Below are 18,983 nucleotides of genomic sequence, written 5' to 3' on the forward strand. Positions count from 1 at the left end.
GCTCCGAACGTATTCCAGAACATATCACGTAGGCGACTACTACCAATTTTAACCAATCACAACGCGACAATTCAACTTAATAGGTGCGGCCCCGCCCAATCACGTAACCGCCTATTACGGCCCGCGTAACGACGCAGGCTTTTAACTCCGCGATCGATGGCCTCTCGCTCGCGCGTACTGCGCCGTCTCGCTCTCGGAGCCGAGTCGCCGCCGCCGATAGAGTCGCGTTTGGCGCGTGCTCGGTCTCAGTTGCACGTCCGAGGCCGCAGGAGGGGGCCGCGTGCGACTGTTTTCGATAATCGTCCGCGCGTTCCGTACGTGAAGATCGGCCGGGACGGTCGCAGTCACGTTTGCGTAAAAACGGATATACGCCCAGAATATTTATTAAGTGGGTGGCTGTGCGTGACTTTTCCCCCGCGGGTAGCCCACCGAAATAGACCGGGTGCTCGCCTGAAAGCTGAAATACGGACTCGTGTTGACGTGGGACTGTTTGGAGAGTTTCGGACGATGTGCGTTTGGACTTAGAGTCGGCCGCGATAATGTTGCCCTACCAGGCGGTGGCTATGGACTACGCGGTGGCCTCCGCGGGCTTCCACCACCACCAGCGGCCCGGCGGGTTGCCGGGAGTGATGGGCCTCCCGGGGCCGGGCCCGGGCCTCAACCCGGGCCTGAACTCGGCCTTCACCCATTCCTGGTTCGTACAGACAAGCCCGGATATCTGTCGGCAGCAACAAGCATCCAACCAATCGCATCTCGAACCTGGGCACGTTTCATTTTACTTTATATTTTTATTTTTAGTTGTAAATTTTTAAGTGCGAGTGTCAATTTGTTTAAATCCAAGTAGTTATTGAGTACATTTAGTCACAAAAGTTGAACTTATTTTTTTGTGGTAGAAGCTTCAGTTTTTACAGTTTCTTCAAAAGTTAACAGTCTTATAAGAACATATAAACAAATTGACACTCTGTGAGATATTTGAAGCATTTTTATTAATTTTAAGCATTTTATTTTGAATATGCTTTATTTTACGTGCTTCTCTACTTATAGACTGTCAACTTGATGTTGTTTGTCTGTACAATAAATGTCCTAGTGACTAGGAAATATAAAAATACTACACAATATGACAGAAAAAAGGACATATCATCAAAATCAATATGCAAAATATATCAGCTGATTTCCCTCAAAACTCTCAATTACCCACAAATTTCAAAAATACTTGAAAGTGGATTAATCCATCAAATTACCATCAATTACGAAATAAATTACATCAGTTTAATAAAGCTTTTTTTAAAAACTACAAAAGATTATCTGTAATACAACGTAATAAAACTTTAAATGATAATACGTAAAAAATCATCAACATACACATGCCCAGTCAAGGTAATGGCAATTTCAACAAGATTGTAAAGTTTAACAACGAAATAAAATTAAACTGCCGTAGAAATATCTCGTGATAGTCATCTCGTGGCATTGTCGTACCAGTTTTACTTGATTGTACCACAATCGTACTATTATTTAGGTGTGGCTCGACGATACAAGGAAGTGCGAACGACCATAAATAATTTGACGAAAATCTTTTTCTACATCTGCGATTCTGCAAATTTTCATAAGGAATTTCGATGATTACTTAGAAATTTAGAATTTCAATAACATTATCTTTATATAACAATATTATCTTTATCTGAATAACATATTTTAACATTACACATTTATTAAGTAAATTATAATAAAATGATATGAAACTACAACATTATCGGTCGACTCACACGTTTATAAATTATGAAATAACTTTTAGCAAGTCCAGAATATAATTCTCGACATAGAGCTTTTTACTGAGGACATGTATACTTTATAGCCGTAACATAGGCGAACAAAGAAAACATTTGATCCTCAAAACAAAGGGAAATAAAATATATGAAATGGTGACTCACGCGAAATAAAACTTTATTAATAATATGATAAAGTCCAAATACGATCGTATGGGAGTAGCTACGTAAATTAAGATGTTATCAAGTCGTGACTACTCTGCCGACTTGGTTAAATATGAAATACGACGGATGCGCACGAGTTTATAGTTTTGTCAACTTTATCTACACAAAATACAACAGAACTGAGATAATTGCTAAGCTACCTAGGAAGTCCTCATTAGGAGGAACTAGGACATGATTTATTGTAATTTCATGTCGCTTTTAATTAGTTGTTATGAATTATGATATAATTTAAGTCACATCACACCACGGAAAGTATAGTCAAATTTTGAAAATATCATTTATTGAGAAGAGACTAAAAGTTAGTAATTCAACCTTTTTCTGACAAAAATTATCGTTAACTAGATGACGCCCGCAACTCCGCTGCGCCAAAATTCGTTTATCGCGCGGAAACAATAATTTTTCCGGCATAAAAAGTATCCTATGAGCTTTCCTGGGACTCAAAGTATCTCCATACCAAATTTCAGCAAAATCGGTTCAGCGGTTTTGGCGTGAAGAGGTAACAGACAGACAGACACACTTTCGCATTTATAATATGAGTATGGATAGTAGTATATTCTCTAAGGAGCATCATTGTCTATTTAAATAAAAAAATAGTGAAGTGATCTTGTTTTCAAAAGTTTTCGAATCTGTATTTATTCATTATCTGCTGGTTGAAAAAATGAAGAGTTTCCAGTTAAGACATAGCATTTTTATGGTTCTTAAACCTATTTTTGTCGAACTGCCCGCACTCAAAGACTTACATAACTGGAATTAAATAAAGACTTTTATATAGGCCCCCTACTTTATCAAGCTCTTCCTTAAATTAAAGTTTAACCATCAGTAAACGTTTCTTGAGTACGGCAGTTAAGATAGACTATACAATTTGAGTTGATCTTCAAACTTGTATGTAGGCACCTTGTGCCTCGTCTGTCAAAACTTGCTCTTAAAGTTACTGACAAGATTACCATCTCTCGACTCCGCCATATTTTTATAAAACAAAATTAATTGGCCTGAGATTTCAAATTGTTATGTATGTTTTCCTACTAATAATTTGTAGGTAGATTGTAGTTTTTTACGTAAACTTATTATCAGTTTTTTGCTCGTTACTAGGAGTAACAAACTGTACAAATAATAAGTTTACGTTAAAAACTACATACTATCTATGCTAATTAGGTACTTATGGTTCTTGTTATGTCTTTTGTTGGTCTATTTTGTTTAGTATCTAAAAGTATAGCTAGGCCCAAAAACTTCGCTGAAGCTATCTATATATTCTTAAATTGCAATATATGTATGTCTGTCCATCTGTCTATCTGTTACCTCTTTACGCCTAAACCGCTAAACTGACTTTGCTGAAATTTGGTATGACCATATAAAATAACTAGATGCCATCTAGTTATTGTATATGGTCCAATTGAGAAACCTTCTTCTCTTAGGAAGACTTTAAAAAAATATAAAATCGACTCGCGCACGAAAGGTTCCGTACCGATACGGAGCAAAAATAGGCAAAAAATTGTGTTAAATTTTATTTTAATATTATTATTCAATATTAAAGTACACGTCATATAACAAAATAATGTGTGAAAAATGCAAGTGCCTACCGCTTACCATTATTGATATAGAGCGAAAAAGGCCGAAAAAAATCACGTCTGTTGAGATGTATGAGAGCCCCCCTTAAATATTAATTTTATTTTGTTTTCAGTATTTGTTGTTATTGTTATAGCGGCAACAGATATACACAATCTGTGAAAATTTCAGAAGTCTAGCTATAGCGGTTCTTGAGACAGACAGACGAACAGACAACGAAGTCTTAGTAATAGGGTCCCGTTTTTACCATTCGGTTACGAAATCCTAAAAACCAAGGTTCCAGATGTATTGTTATGAGGAATAAAACGTCTAACTCTACATCTCCACAACTACCGGTTACATTAGTACAGTATTAGACAAAGTTCAATATAATTTTGACGCAATTACACAGTTACCAGTCGCCGGGCCGGTTTTATACAGCACAAGGTTTTTAGAGCAGTTTTTATGCAACTTATGTTTTGCAAGTGATGGTTTTCTGTCATCTAGATTTTCGAGATTATTTATTTAGATTCTAGACTGTGAGGAAACCTATATCTTGTGACTACTTTTGTAGTCAGTTTCAGACTGGATGAATGAATGGATGTTATTAACTTCTAAATTAAATAATATTAACATTAAATACATCAAAGATGGTAGAGACATGCCGAAAATTTGTGTTAAATTTTTTTCCTAATTTCAAAAAAAAGTTTGTCCTAATTTAATAGGTAATAAATACAAAAAACCTTAAAAAATATCATAGCATGATTAAATAATCCACTAAAATTTTCAATACAATTTTTCTCAAACAAAGAAAAGTATATCTCAGAGTATTATAATACAGAGTATTTATTTATTATAATTTATAAATAAATACTCTGAGACATGCTTTTCTTTCTATAACGACTAACGAGTTTGCCACACCGAATAAATCATTTACAACTTTAAACTACCCTTCATTCATATGGTCCATGTGTCTATTATAAAGCCTTTTACACCATTTTGTCATGCTCTTTATTTTTCAATCAAACCCTCAACGGATACTCATTATAGGGATTCCTTAAAGTTTTTATAGCGAGAAGTGTAAGGCCTTGTCTTACCCAACAAAAGGGGTTTGTTAAAAAACTAAGAGATCATACAAAAACCACGTAGAATTTGGTATAGCTACTTGATTATACTCTTTAAACACAAATTGAAAAACATGCAGTAATATTGAATACCAAAAAAAAATTTGACATCAAGTTATTAGTTAACATAGAAATAACTGAAAACATGGAAAGGTAGCGAACCTCTTAGATTTAAAACTACACGTAGTTTAGACTAGCGTTTTGTCAAAAAATATCTTTTTGATAAAAAATATATTACAAATAGAACCCCATGCTGCAATGGACGAAACAGCAGATTTAGTTTTGAAGAGACAAAATTTCTAAGTTTGCTTATATGAATAATTTATATACGGTCTATTCTACAATGTTTAAGACCCCATGATTTGATTGATAATGCAGTATATTTAGAAGTTTTTAAATCTAGAATCAAAGAATCGAAATATGTATCTATCAAAACAACCAAAAACCATAGAAAGTATCAGTATCGTTAATTCTCAATCGAATGGGAAAAAATCGATTTTCGATTATGATTTGTGTAGTATGTTATTATGGACTAATTGTGGTCGAGACGGAATCGAGTTTTTGTGGCCGACACTTTTTGTTACAGGTGCATTGTAATCTCGCACTTTCCCGTAACACAAATTACACTATGCACCAAATTACACTATGCACCAAATTACGTTAGGCTCCAAATTACATTTGGCACCAAGTCACCTAAGTAAAGTGCAACTAAGGTATACTAACACGATTTTGGTAATCATAATAATCAGCATATATAAAACTCAAGGGTGACTGACTGACTGATTGACATAGTGTTCTATGAACGCACAGCCCAAACCACTGGACGGATCGGGCTGAAATTTGGCATGCAGGTAGATGTTATGACGTAGGCATCCGCTAAGAAAGGATTTTGATCAATTCCAACTCAAAGGGGTTAAGATAGGGGATGAAAGTTTGTTTATAATAATCCTTCTTAACGCGAGCGAAGCTGCGTGCAAAAGCTCTTAGTATGTATATTGTTTTAAATACTTTTTATCCCAAAAAAAAATATGGTTCCCATGCGATACCCGAATTTTGGTGCAACGGAGTTGCGGGCACCAACTACCAAATCACATTATAAGTAAAGTTTAACTAAAGACATGATTTTGGAAATCCTTATTTTGACAAACTTTCGACAAATCCCCTAAAACGCTAGGTTGGGATTTACGTTGGAGTGATGGATAGTTAACCATGATTAAGAAATAAGATTAAGGGCCTGTTTCACCACTTTCTGATGAAGTGCCTAGTAGGCTATTCACAACTTTTTTGACAGATTCTCCATACTTGATCTGTCAAGTTAATTGGTGGATAGCCTTATCAGGAAGTGGAGAAACAGGCCCTAAGCTACCTATAGCATGCACAATAATTGTAATTCAAAACCAAATAACAGGCCCATAATATGATACTCAAGATTAAATTGTCTGTGTAGATGATTCATAAGGAATCATCTTTTGGTAGGTACCTATGATAATACTATGATAAACAAGCTATAGAAAGTGACAAGAGAATAATAACTTATACAGTATTAAATTTCTAAGACAAGTAATAATGGCACGTATTAAATATGCCACAATATTCCTCTGGATTCTGGACCCATTAAGACGATATTAACCCCAAATATTTTCAATATGGCGACGATTATATAAAATTTTATTGGCAAGAGTTATTTGGGACGAAATCTACGCTATCATTATTAAGATTAGCAGCTGACAATAGCTAGAATGTGTGCGATTTTGAGCTCCAACGCCTCGTGATAAAACCATTCCAAATATCAATCAAATGGAAACTTTGGGCTTACGAATGATCGCTGTTCCTTTTTTAAATGTATGGATCTATTACGTTTTGTCTAGTGTTATTTTTTATGTTATACGGCGTGTTTTCAATTGTATTTTTTCGATTTTGCAACTTTACATACCCGTTACGTTTTTTGGATATTTAGTTCAGAATTCAGTTTTTTGCTTTAATTTAGATTAATGTGCAAATCTCGCAGTAATTTTTGCTGTCTTATTATTTTAATATTACTTCTAGAGAATTAAATATACGTAAAAAATCAATAATAAGAATATCCATCACAATGATGATGGTCATTACTTCTTTGGTTATGGACATGCAAATCAATTATTTTATTCATTCCATGAAACATGCCAAAATACGCATAATAACGCCCACAAAGAGGCACACTTTTGCGCTCGTGCTCTTTGAGAAAGAGTTAAAAGAGAGCTAGTTCCTCCAACTTCTCTATCAGCTATTCAAGCCAGTCGCCCTTCCTGTAGTTGATCGTGTATTGATCAATTTACAGATAGCCCTTTCGGAACACCCCGTATCACACAGTAGTCGGTTCAATCATCGTTTTGGCTGAGTCACGTCGATTCGTCGCGGCCCGTGTCGACTATCGAGTTTTTACTTCGACGATACACCGCGTATTCTAAACGATTTAAATTAGAATATATAAAAATATCAAGTGAAAGGGTTTCATCATCATCAGCTGCGAATTAAATCAACTATCACACTAAGAATAAGGCCGTTTTGTGGATCTGTTTGTTGCTTTTTACGCGAAAACTAAGCGCTGAATTTTAATGAATATAAACTTTGCCGCACGCAGAGACAATTTTGAATTAATTAACTATAATTAAATTAAGATTTTGACATATATTATCTGTAACATTCTTTATTAAGTTGAAGACGTTTAAGCATCATTAAATGTCTCTGAATGCGGCAGTATTAATATCTCCTAAGAAGTAAGACGTCAGCTAATTAATATTTATCCCTCTAAAACCAATTTTCAGTTATATTGTTATTCATAATATCATAACATTGTATTCTGTATCTATACGTGGGAGAGCCATGCTTCGGCACGAATGGGCCGGCTCGACCGGAGAAATACCACGTTCTCACAGAAAACCGGCGTGATACAGCGCATGCGCTGTGTTTCGCCGAGTGAGTGAGTTTACCGGAGGCCCAATCCCCTACCCTATTCCCTTTCCTACCCTCCCCTATTCCCTTCCCTTCCCATCCCTACCCTCCCCTATTACCCTATTCCCTCTTCAAAGGCTGGAGGCACCTGCAGCTCTTCTGATGCTGCGAGTGTCCATGGGCGACGGAAGTTGCTTTCCATCCGGTGACCCGTTTGCTCGTTTGCCCCCTTATTTCATAAAAAAAAAATCATACTTTCAGCACATAATTATACAGCAAATATTCTGTTATAATGTTATGATAATCCAGATGTTTCCTAGCAGTAATCCGCAAAAGGAAACGATGTTGCGGTCAAAGCAGGTGATCTTATAAAGCGGTTAAAGAGCTAACCGACATAAGAAACGGATATGTTAATCCAATTTAAAAACAGCTAAGTTGAGAGTAATTTTGGGATTGACTTATAATGGCGACTTATGACTGGTGAAACGTTTTAAAAAAGAAAATTAAAAAAGGTAAGTTAAAAACAAATGTCAAAGTTCGAAAACACCTAAAAACTAAATTAAAATAAAGCAACTTCTTATTGATTTAATTAAATAGCAATTGATGTATTTCAAATCATAGAAGAATTAATAATTTCATAGAATAACGCCCGTAACTCTGCAGCACCAAAATTTGTTTATCGCGAGAAAATGTATCATATTATGTCCTTTCCTGGGATTCAGACTATACCTTTCAGCAATATCGATTCGGTGTTCTGGGTGTGAAGAAGAAACAGACTTACAGATACTCTTTCGCATAATATAAGTATGAATAATAGATACAAAACATCATCTTGTTATCATCAAATATTCATAGACCATTTGGTCATTTGGTATAAAAATCCTTGAAAACGAGGTAATTGTCCTTACCCCAGCCAGTCAACCCTAAGAATTAAAACAACGGGGGTCACAGGCATTGATGAGGTAAAGGGGATACATCATTTTCGGGACACTTGTCCGTAAATAAGATCGATTGTGGACCGGTATTTGATGTCCAGTTTGATTAAGCTTTGGATATGGTCAATTTAAAAAAAAGACTACAAAGACTAATGCTTTAAATATTCAATAGTACATTTTAATAACAACAATGCACTTAACTAATCTAAATCTATTATAGAAATGGCACAAAAAGCGTGCCCAACAAATATAGAAAATTCGAAGTGATTTGTGGCTATTTTCACAAAATTATTAAATATTTTCTAGTATTTAAATTTTCATGATTTTTTTCTCTCAAATCTACATTTTGTCTATATCTTTGGTAGCAATAGTTTAGCGAATTAGATGCTTTTACAACGAAAATCGTTTAAAAGAAACGCTTATCAATAAGCCTTATTCGAATCGGAATAAAAATAGGAAAATTGTAAGCCCGGGGCGCAATCAGGCGTCCCTTCTGTCGATTATTGCAAATAACTATTATTTCCTTCGTCAATTGGCCCCGATGCCCCACGCCGGCTTTGTGTTGCTAATTCCACTAACACTAGTTCAGGCACAAAAGAAAATTCTACCATACTTATACTTCGTTAAACATTGCTTCTTTAGTGACTTTGTTAGTATGTGCATATGAGGATGTTTCTTTATATCTACTTTTAAAATATTGATGGTCGCGTGAAGAGACATGAAAATTATTAAGCTATTACTTAATGAAAGGGTTTAAATCAACCATGCGAATCTACTTTTAAGACTGGAAACTTCGCAAATAATAATATTATACGTAACATTACAATTGGAGCAAAACCTATAAAATATGCAATTTCTTTCTTTAAAACTTTCTGACAAACAAAACATCAACAAAACTACATTTTCCATTCAACTTTGTCTATCGTGCGGTTTAACCGAAGAATCTTCATACCGAGTTTAATCAAAATTGGTAAAACATTTCAAAGATAACAGACACACTTTTTATAATATTTTCAGTAGCTGGCAAGACATTTCTCCAAAAAAATCCAAAATAATATAACACTGCAATGACCACATGGGCCCCATGATCCCCTCATGCATTTGGCCGAAACAATTTTCCAGTTTCGCTGCGATTTGGCAGACGATTTGCTAAGCGGCCAAACACCATTACTCATGCTGATATCGACGAGAATAGCCATTTTTTTTCATGATAGGATCAGTGTGTGGTAGTCCGGGTAAACTATGCATAGGGTTACTTTGTGTCTAATTTTTCGTGTATTACAAAGCCAATTTTGACAAAATCCATAATAATGACTTTTTCGTTGTTTTGTCTAACGAACACGAACAAGCTAAAAAGTCATTATTATATAAATCTTATATCTTTAAACTAGCAATAAATATGTATTTGGAATCTCGGAATCGGCTCCAACGATTTTCATGAACTTTAGTATATAGGGGGTTTCGGGGGCGATAAATCGATCTAAATAGGAATCATTTTTGGAAAATGTCATTTTATGCGTGTTTTATCGAATACCGAGCAAAGCTCGGTCACATAGCTAGTAATTTTTAACCACTATCCAAACTTTTAGAATTGGATTGGATTTTAGTATTCAGTCAATTTCCTTAGTAAAAAAAATCTGTTATTTCATTCAAAAGTACTGAAGCACTTATGCGTTAATTGTATGAAACAGCTTTTTAGGGTTCCGTAGCCAAATGGCAAAAAACGCAACCCTTATAGATTCGTCATGTCTGTCTGTCCGTCCGTATGTCACAGCCACTTTCCTCCGAAACTATAAAAGCTATACTATTGAAAATTGGTAAGTAGATGTAGTCTGTAAACCGCATTAAGATTTTGATACAAAAATGGAAAAAATATTAAAAATTTTAGGGGTCCCCATAGGTACAACTAAAACAAAAAAAATTTTTTTTCATCTAACCAATACGTGTGGGGTATCTATGGATAGGTCTTTAAAAATCATATTGAGGTTTTTCATGTCAATTTTTTCTAACTTGAATAGTTTGCGAGAGAGACTCTTCCAAAGTGCTAAAATGTGTGTCCACCCCCTCTAACTTCTAAAGTAGGGCATGATAAGTCTAAAAATAATATATGATGTACATTACTATAAAAACTACCAACGAAAATTGGTTTGAACGATATCTAGCAAGTAGTTTTTTTTATACGTCATAAATGGTAAACCTTAAACCAATAAAAAAATTTTTTTTTCATCTAACCTATGCGTGTGGGGTATCTATGGATAGGTCTTTAAAATCATATTGAAGTTTCTTCTATAATGTTTTTGTGACCTGAATAGTTTGCGAGAGAGACTCTTCCAAAGTGGAAAAATTTGTGTCGCCCCCGTCTAACTTCTATAGTAGGGGCATGATAAGTCTAAAAATAATATATGATGTACATTACTATAAAAACTACCAACGAAAATTGGTTTGAACGAGATCTAGCCAGTAGTTTTTTTTTATACGTCATAAATGGTAAACCTTAAATTAATTTTCATTAAATCAACTGAAATATAAAAATAAATCAAAAACCTTTTAATTTCATTAAAATAAACCTTATTACTGCTGCGGAACCCTTCATGGGCGAGTCCAACTCGCACTTGGCCGGTTTTTATTTTAACTTAAAAAGGTGACTGCGTATTAGAAGTTGCATATTTTCATGTGTATATTAAATCCCAAAAGTTTGGATAGTGTTTAAAAATCTTTTTTGAATTGACAACATTAAATGAGTGTTCACTGTTCACTGCTATTTTTTATTACCTAGACTGAAAAAGATTAAAAATAAACGGAAAAATAGCTGCATTTAGAAACGCTGTCTTTCTGCTAAATATCCTATCAAATACCTAATGAGAGACAATTAATTCAATAGTTTCAATCAACACCCCATTGGTATTCCGGGGGTTACTGGATATGATTATTGTCCGTCCGTCCGTCTGAAGAAGCAATTTGGTCTCCCAAGAGACGGCGTCTTGTACGGGAAACGAATAAGTTTTATTTATGACTGTAGTAATCTATGTATCCCACAGGAACTGGAAAAAGCTGGCAAAAGTATCATAGGAATTGATTCGTGGACCATGTAGGTATACTAAACTCAAATCTGTGCAGTTTTCAGTAAAAAAAAATATTGACCTCTCCCACATTAAAAAATGAATATCAGTGAAAATTGCATTGAGTATCATCAAATTTGCTCTGTACTTTCTATAAAAAATATAATAAATTATAGAAAAAAAGATTTTCTCTTTTGCTAGTTCCTATCACACTTAACCACTTTTTGTTTATTCTTATTAATATGACGTTACATAATAACTTAGAATAAGGCTTAGATGTTGAATTATTATTGGAGCCTTGTTCCATGAAAACTGCGTTTTTGCTGCATTGCGCCAAAATACGTTTATCGCGTGGGAACTGTACAAATTTTCGGAAAAAAAGTATCTTATCTCCTTTCCCGGGACTCAAAGTATCTCCATACTAAATTTCAGCAAAATCGGTTCAGCGGTTTCGGCGTCAAGACTGAAGAGGTAACAGACAGATAGACAAACTTTCGCATTTATAATATTAGTATGGACATGGCTAGCTTTTGTTACTTGCAATTGTAAATATTACAAATGGCTGCTCCATTTTTGATAAAACTCAGCTCGTGACCTCGACGCCCGCACCCGTCAGATTCCTCTGCTTTATCAGATTAACCTTGATGACGTGAACTGTTACAGTTACCAGATGGTTAAATGGCAAAATGTGATTAAAAATTAAAAATAAGTGTCTCATATTTTGACCTGAAACGTTATTTTAGGAAGTTTGCATATGAGGATTAAAATAAGCTATAAGCAGTTTAAGGCAGAGGTATAAAATAGCTATATTAGCAGTTTCAGGCAAAAGGCATTTGAGGGTTAAAATAAGCTTTAAGCAGTTTTAGGCAGAATAAGGGTTAGCATTATTTTTGTCCCTAGTAATTAAAAGTAAAAAAAAAATATGTCTGTATAAAGCTATGCTCGACTTAGGGCAGATCTTTCTACGATCTAAAGTAGACTTGTGAAATAATGAAGATACATAAAACAATCTTTCTTCCTTCCTTAGAAAAAAACCTTTCGATGTTAAATTTAATTCACAGTGAATCCCAATTGGAGAGGTCCAAATTCGCTGAGTCACTGTGCTCATTTAAAGGGCGTAGGACCGTTAAGGGCTTTTGATAACTAACACCCTGAACGAAAGTGTGATTTTGATAGAAATTTCGATTTAGAAAATGATATTTAATTTATTATTCCTTTGCATATAGCACACCGATGGGACATTTTGGAGTTCAAATATATTTGTACTTTTCTTCATAAGTATACGATGTTTGTCCCACTGCCGGACTCAGAATCAAATATTAAATACTTAACTGTAATTAAATGAAGATTTTGTCATAAGCCTATTAAGCCTGTATTAACATTATCTGTCAAACTCTTCATTAAATTGAGGTTTAATCATCATTAAATGTCTCTGAATGCGACCGTTTATCTGTTAGGTTCGATAGAAAAAGTAGCTTGACAGATAAGAGATAAACTTTTTAATTTAATAATATAAACAGTATAGATATTTTCATTAATAAAGGGCTAAATAGGATCATTAACTTCAATAGTTGTTATTTACAGAAAAACCTTGTCCTTGGCCCTCTTGAATCTTCGTGGGTTAAAATAACTATCGTGACCTCTGCTTGGTTACGGGTTACGTAATCGTGATTTAAATTAAGAACGTGAAAAAACAAACGTGTACCTTCCACACGAACCTTCTGACAACCACAACAAGTATTAAAGAGTCCAACAAATCACCCAAAAAATGTAAGCCTCTAAAAGAAAAACGAAGGAAAAAGTGTTTTAAAATACTTTTTTATTTCTTTTATTTAGGAATTTTAGCACACACAGTATTGGTCAACTTGTTTGCAGATGTTAAATTAGAAAAAAAAAATACTAATTTGGAATCGACTGCTCTCTGTCAATTTCAAATTATGATTTTTACGTGAACCTTTTCTGGCAAAAGATTATTGCACAATTGCGTATTAATGTTATAAAATCTTGAACCAATCATAACAATTTCGCAATTAAAACAAACACTGAAATCAACACGACTGCCAATTATATTGAGCATAATCATCGGTGTAGCATAATCAAACATGGCGTCTGATCGTATCTGCGATTATCGTCGGCTGTATCAATAGTAATAAGTCGATGACATTTTCATTTCCTTACTCAAATAACGCCACCCCTGCGCGCCATTTAGTTAATAGTTCTAATAATGAATATACATGCCTTCAATTAGATATTTGGATATTCCTTTATTATGATTTTGATACGAATATTTTGATATAAATAAATAATTTATTTGTAGCTATTTAGTAAAAGAAAAAAAGAAAACAGAGTGTCATTAGGCTTTTGCGATATATTTTGTTGCAACAACGTTCTTTAAAAAAAAAACAACTGTCATATTTCAAATTTCGATCAAGAAAATGACTGGACACAATCCAAAGGGGTGCAAAACCTTTTTAATTGGTTAAACGTTCCATTTTTCTCCATGAGGAGGAATGTCTCCGGAATTCCCTTCAACCCTGTGCCCTAGGGACTGGACGCTCCACTAAATTCCGAAGGGCCGAACGTTCGCGCCTTTAAAGAAAACTAGCCGACCCTAAGGAGGGTAGCTTTGAAAAGTTTCACTTTGCTCAACTTTATTAAGGCGGACGTGGGATTCAAAAATGTTTTTTGTGCAGGCCATCGCCACTTTGATCTAGTGGTAAATATTATGTAGATGGCATATAAGATTATGTTTAACTTTTCTACACCTCAATATTATAATCCATCCAAGGTTAAAAAATATGATTAAGATGATTATTATTTATTAACTTTAATTTTACGAAGTGTTTGATAGAAAAAGCTTTTTGACAGCTTAGGTACGTCAAAATATTATTAATAATAAAATGAAGATTTTCACTTTACTGTATGTGGCAGTCAGTAAGGAATATCATTATCTGAAATAAATTTACTCACCTATAGGTATTATGTATATAATATAAATAAAGAATTATTCAAAATATGAGAAATTATCAGCACTTAATCCAACGGTTAAGAATCATAATACCCACTCACAACCCTCACAATATTTCACAATTATTACTCTGGTTATTGTACCTATAACCCATCGGTGCTAAGTGGGTATTTTGTATCGCATCCACTTCAGGTGACAAAGAGATGTGTCATATTTGCGACATTCTCACCTTTCTTAAAGACTTCATACCCGGTAACCCTTCAAAATATAATAGTGAAGACATAAAATTGATCTGAAATAATACTGTATTGAATAGTAGATACTAGATTGGCAAATATACACGCGCATTTGTAAATTCGCACCCAATTAAAATAATAAAATTGTATGATTAAATAATTTATTTTAATCTTATATAATAAATTCTGTAAATAAATTTAACCTCTGTGTAGTGACTAGTGTATTTATAAAAGTATTTTCTGTGATTTTTGTGATAAAAAAAAAACAATTATAAGTTAGCTAGTTTAGTTATCGATGTATCATGTAATAACATAATATTAAGAAAAAAATATCAAGAATAAACGAAATTAAATATAAATGATTTGCTGATACGATTAAGTTACCAAAGATTAAAAAACTGTTTTTGATTCATTCCCATGAATTATCACTTTATTATACCAATCACCAGTAAACTCACCACAACAAAGGAAACCAATGTTTAGACGTCGGACTATTGAAGCGAAAACTTCAAAATTCCCATCGGTCTTAAAGACCGCCGCGTTCACAACAGAAAGATTACGTACCCCAGCATTCGAACGGTTAACATTGGGTATTTAATTGTTAACCCTAAGGTGACGAGAGACAAGACCGGGGTCGAAAAGACCGCTACCTGACATAATCCGCGAAATATAAAGCATAATGGTGTAAGTGTGATTACTGATTCAGTATCAATAAAGTTACGTGTCGATACTTGCGAATTGAGTAAGTATCTCGATTAATAATAATGTCAACTACGCAAGAATTTGAAGTTTTCTTTCTTTCTAGCTCAAAAATGACTTATTTTAATCTTGATTCTTGTAGCAAAATTCTGGTAGAGTACCTCTGTCAAATTCTTCGAGATTTTCATTACATTGGTAATGTGATTTACCTAATTTTCTCTAACTACTGATGTGTCATAAAATAATTACTCATAATTCCATACTGTCACGTGGCAAATATATGTACCAAATGCGATGTAAATGTAATTGGTAGTTGTCCCGTCATGTCTGTCGCGGGATTCCCCGGGGAGGACTAATTCTCACCCGGGCAAAACTCAATTTGTCCGGCCCGCATTAGCACTAGCTACCGTCACGGTTGCATTTCGGACTTTTTACGATTCGGCTTCGATTTCATACTATTTCAATTTACGAGTTCTCTTTGCCCCTTAAGATAAAGATGTAAGGCTTATTTTGTTTTATTTTTTTCTACGCCGTTTAAGTTCTTTTTCGTTCGAGGAGGACCCAATCAACGCTGACCGTTTCGTGTGCTGTGGTACAATCGACCGTCGCGCGAGGGTTTTAGGGTTCATATTGGAATGGCAGTAGTTTTCGAGGGTCAAGGCGTAGCGGGTTCGATTCCCAGGTGTACGACACGTACGAGGACACTTAAGACTAAAGGGAGGTTCGTCATAAAAATTGGACGGAGAGAAAACATTGGAATGGTCTTAGGAGAAGTAGTATTTATGGTCAGTGCATTAGTCAGGTATTGCCTCCGTGTGGTTTCCTGAGTGATTGGATGGCCGAATACGAAATAAGAGAGAGAAAGGAATATTCTATTCCTGATATAAACCGTAACTTTGTAATTCATGAATAAAAAAAAAATAATTGCTTATTATTGTTAATGATTATTATCTACATTACGTTTTTGTTCTAGTATAACTACGATCTGATCCAGATCCGTTGCTTTTTCATTATTGAATATGCAGCAACAAGATGTTATTGCTGATGATGATGACGATCATGAGCAATATCGATAGGCGTGATTTTGGATTTTTGGCTAATTCTCAAATATACATGATAATCACAGTCGTTTTGGAGAGAGACAACAAACACCGGGACAAAAAAAAATTGTAGTAGTACTTTCAAAAGGAAAACTGTTGGGAGGATATGAATATGAAGGAATTAATGATATCTACAAAAATACGTGGTGAACAGTTGTTCTATTTTTAAGCTTTGCAGAATAAAAATATACTTCGGATCCGGAGTCCGGAATATAGATAAAGTTTTTCTATTCTTAAAAAAGTAAAAAGTAATTCAAAGGAAGTATAAATAATAATATTTATCAGATTTTCCTAAACCTTAAACATCACAAACGCTGCCCATGCAAGCGAGATATTAAGTAATAGCCAGGGGCGTGCAACCCTCGGTCACTGTAAAGTTATTTTAAACAATTTAATGCCGGTCAACTGACCCTCGAGGAACATTAAATCAGGATCAACCCGCTTGTTTTATACCGAAACCGGTTATCGGGAAATTTGATTTTATCCGCCAAAGGATTTTCTTTTATTTTTTTCAAGAATTATTAGTCCCTAAACGGTAGTTTAAGATATGTTTGTTTGAAGCGTCCGTTTTAAAACGTTTTGGATGTTTATGTTATACTGTTCGTTGGTACGTCCTTATACCTACTACCGACATTTTTAAAATATTTGGTGTGTTGTACAAATTAAAAAACTTACTTTTTATAAAATTTGGAAAAGTTTATGTGTTTTGTTTTAGCAATTTAAGGCAAAAAAGCATAGACTATCATAAATTTTGCACACAATATCTAAGAGAATTTATATCTAAACTAAAAACAAAACACATATAAATTCTCTTAGATATTATAAGTACAATACAGCCACATCAAAAAATATTCCACGTATACATTACAAAGATTAAAAAACGAAACTGTAAATATTGTCGACGTTTACGATCACGAATATGACAATGCCGCCATTTTGGATTGACCTTACTCAGGTGACAATAAAGTGCGGTCCTCCGGGAGGTGTAATGGTGGATCGTAAAGTAACCCATCACGGGATCGCTTACTCCGCACCTCCGGTTGAGCACTCCTGGCTATAAAGTAGCCGGGTTTATTTGACGTAATTATTGGGACCTTTTTACTTGTTTTTGTACTTTCTAGGTGAAATAGGCTTGAATAATGAATACAAGTGATTAAAAGGTGAAATAGGAATTCAATTTATATGAATGTGTGTCTTTTCATGCTTCCTAAATTCAAAATTGTAATTAGAATCTCATCAGCTTTCAAACAGACAGATCAAAATCGGTTTATCCTATTAGGAATTTTGGTGGTTCATTATTCATAATATTATGATATGTTGCTTCAAAAGAAGCCCTTACAATTTGTTTGTAGACTAGGTACCTATAACGTATATATTTAGGTATTGCAAGAGTAGTTTACTCGTAGTATTGCAAGAGTACCTTAGTATGCAACTAGAAGGCCTTAAGAAGAAGCTAGCAGAAAAACTATTCATTCTAAATATTTGAGACATATTCATTAAAGTTTCTTAGGATTTTGACATTGGCATAAATATCCTGTCTGAGCAAAAAAAATTGTAAAGTAAGTAAAGAATAAACAGTTATAAAAATAAAATATTTTATTAAAACAAAAGCAAATATTAGCACATAACAGTATACAGTTAACTGTAGGTAGATAATAAAATTTACTAATATAGTCATAGCAAACATAGCACCCGGGCCATAAGTCAGTTCGTATATGGACCCACACATACAAATAAAAAAATCGGTAAAGTGCGAGTTCGCACAAAGCAAAACATAGAGAAAAAATAGTTTTCTTTTTAGAACCCCCTTTTAATATTTATTTGATTTGTATTTTGTCGTATATTTTGTTAGATACTATAGCAATAACCAAAAATACATGATTTTTGAAAATTTCAAATGTCTATTTATCGCGGGTTTGAGATACACCTTGAAGGTAGACAGACGAACAGACAAAGTCTTGCTAATCAATAGTTCGCTTTTACCCTTTGAATACGGAACTCTAAAAAGGTGTTGATCTATACTAATATTATGAAGGTGAAGCCAAACGCGCGTAATTTGTGAGTTGTGATCGTAGAATTTCGGCTGGCAGAAATTCTGCTGCATTCAGTTTCATACAAAAGTCCTGATTGATTCACACGAGCATAATTTTGTGACTCATGATTTGTATGAAAAGATATTTACGCGACCGAAATTTGCGACTCACGAGTCACGACTCACAAAATTATTTTCGTTTGACTTCACCCCAAATGCGAAAGTGTGTCTGTCTGTCTGTCTGTTACCTCTTCACGGTCAAACCGCTGAACCGACTTTGCTGAAATTTGGTACGCAAATAGTTTGAGTCCCGAGAAAGGACATAGGGTACTTTATTCCCGAAAAATGTACGGTTCCCGCTCGATAAAC

At 34.3% G+C, this 18,983-nt stretch overlaps 1 protein-coding gene across 2 annotated transcripts in view; it reads left to right on the forward strand.

Annotated features, from left to right (window-relative positions):
- Positions 1-261: 261 nt before the first annotated feature.
- The window catches only part of LOC121735767 (protein trachealess), a 50,671-nt gene continuing 31,949 nt past the window's right edge, over positions 262-18,983 (forward strand). For both annotated transcript variants that reach the window (XM_042126688.1, XM_042126689.1), the window contains exon 1: positions 262-763. In XM_042126688.1, the coding sequence (XP_041982622.1) occupies positions 540-763 (224 nt within the window). In that variant the 5' untranslated portion in view covers positions 262-539. The remainder of the gene's footprint in view (positions 764-18,983) is intronic.

The sequence above is a fragment of the Aricia agestis genome, chromosome 18 (assembly GCF_905147365.1).
Source record: "Aricia agestis chromosome 18, ilAriAges1.1, whole genome shotgun sequence".
In the NCBI taxonomy this organism is placed as follows: Eukaryota; Metazoa; Arthropoda; class Insecta; order Lepidoptera; family Lycaenidae; genus Aricia; species Aricia agestis.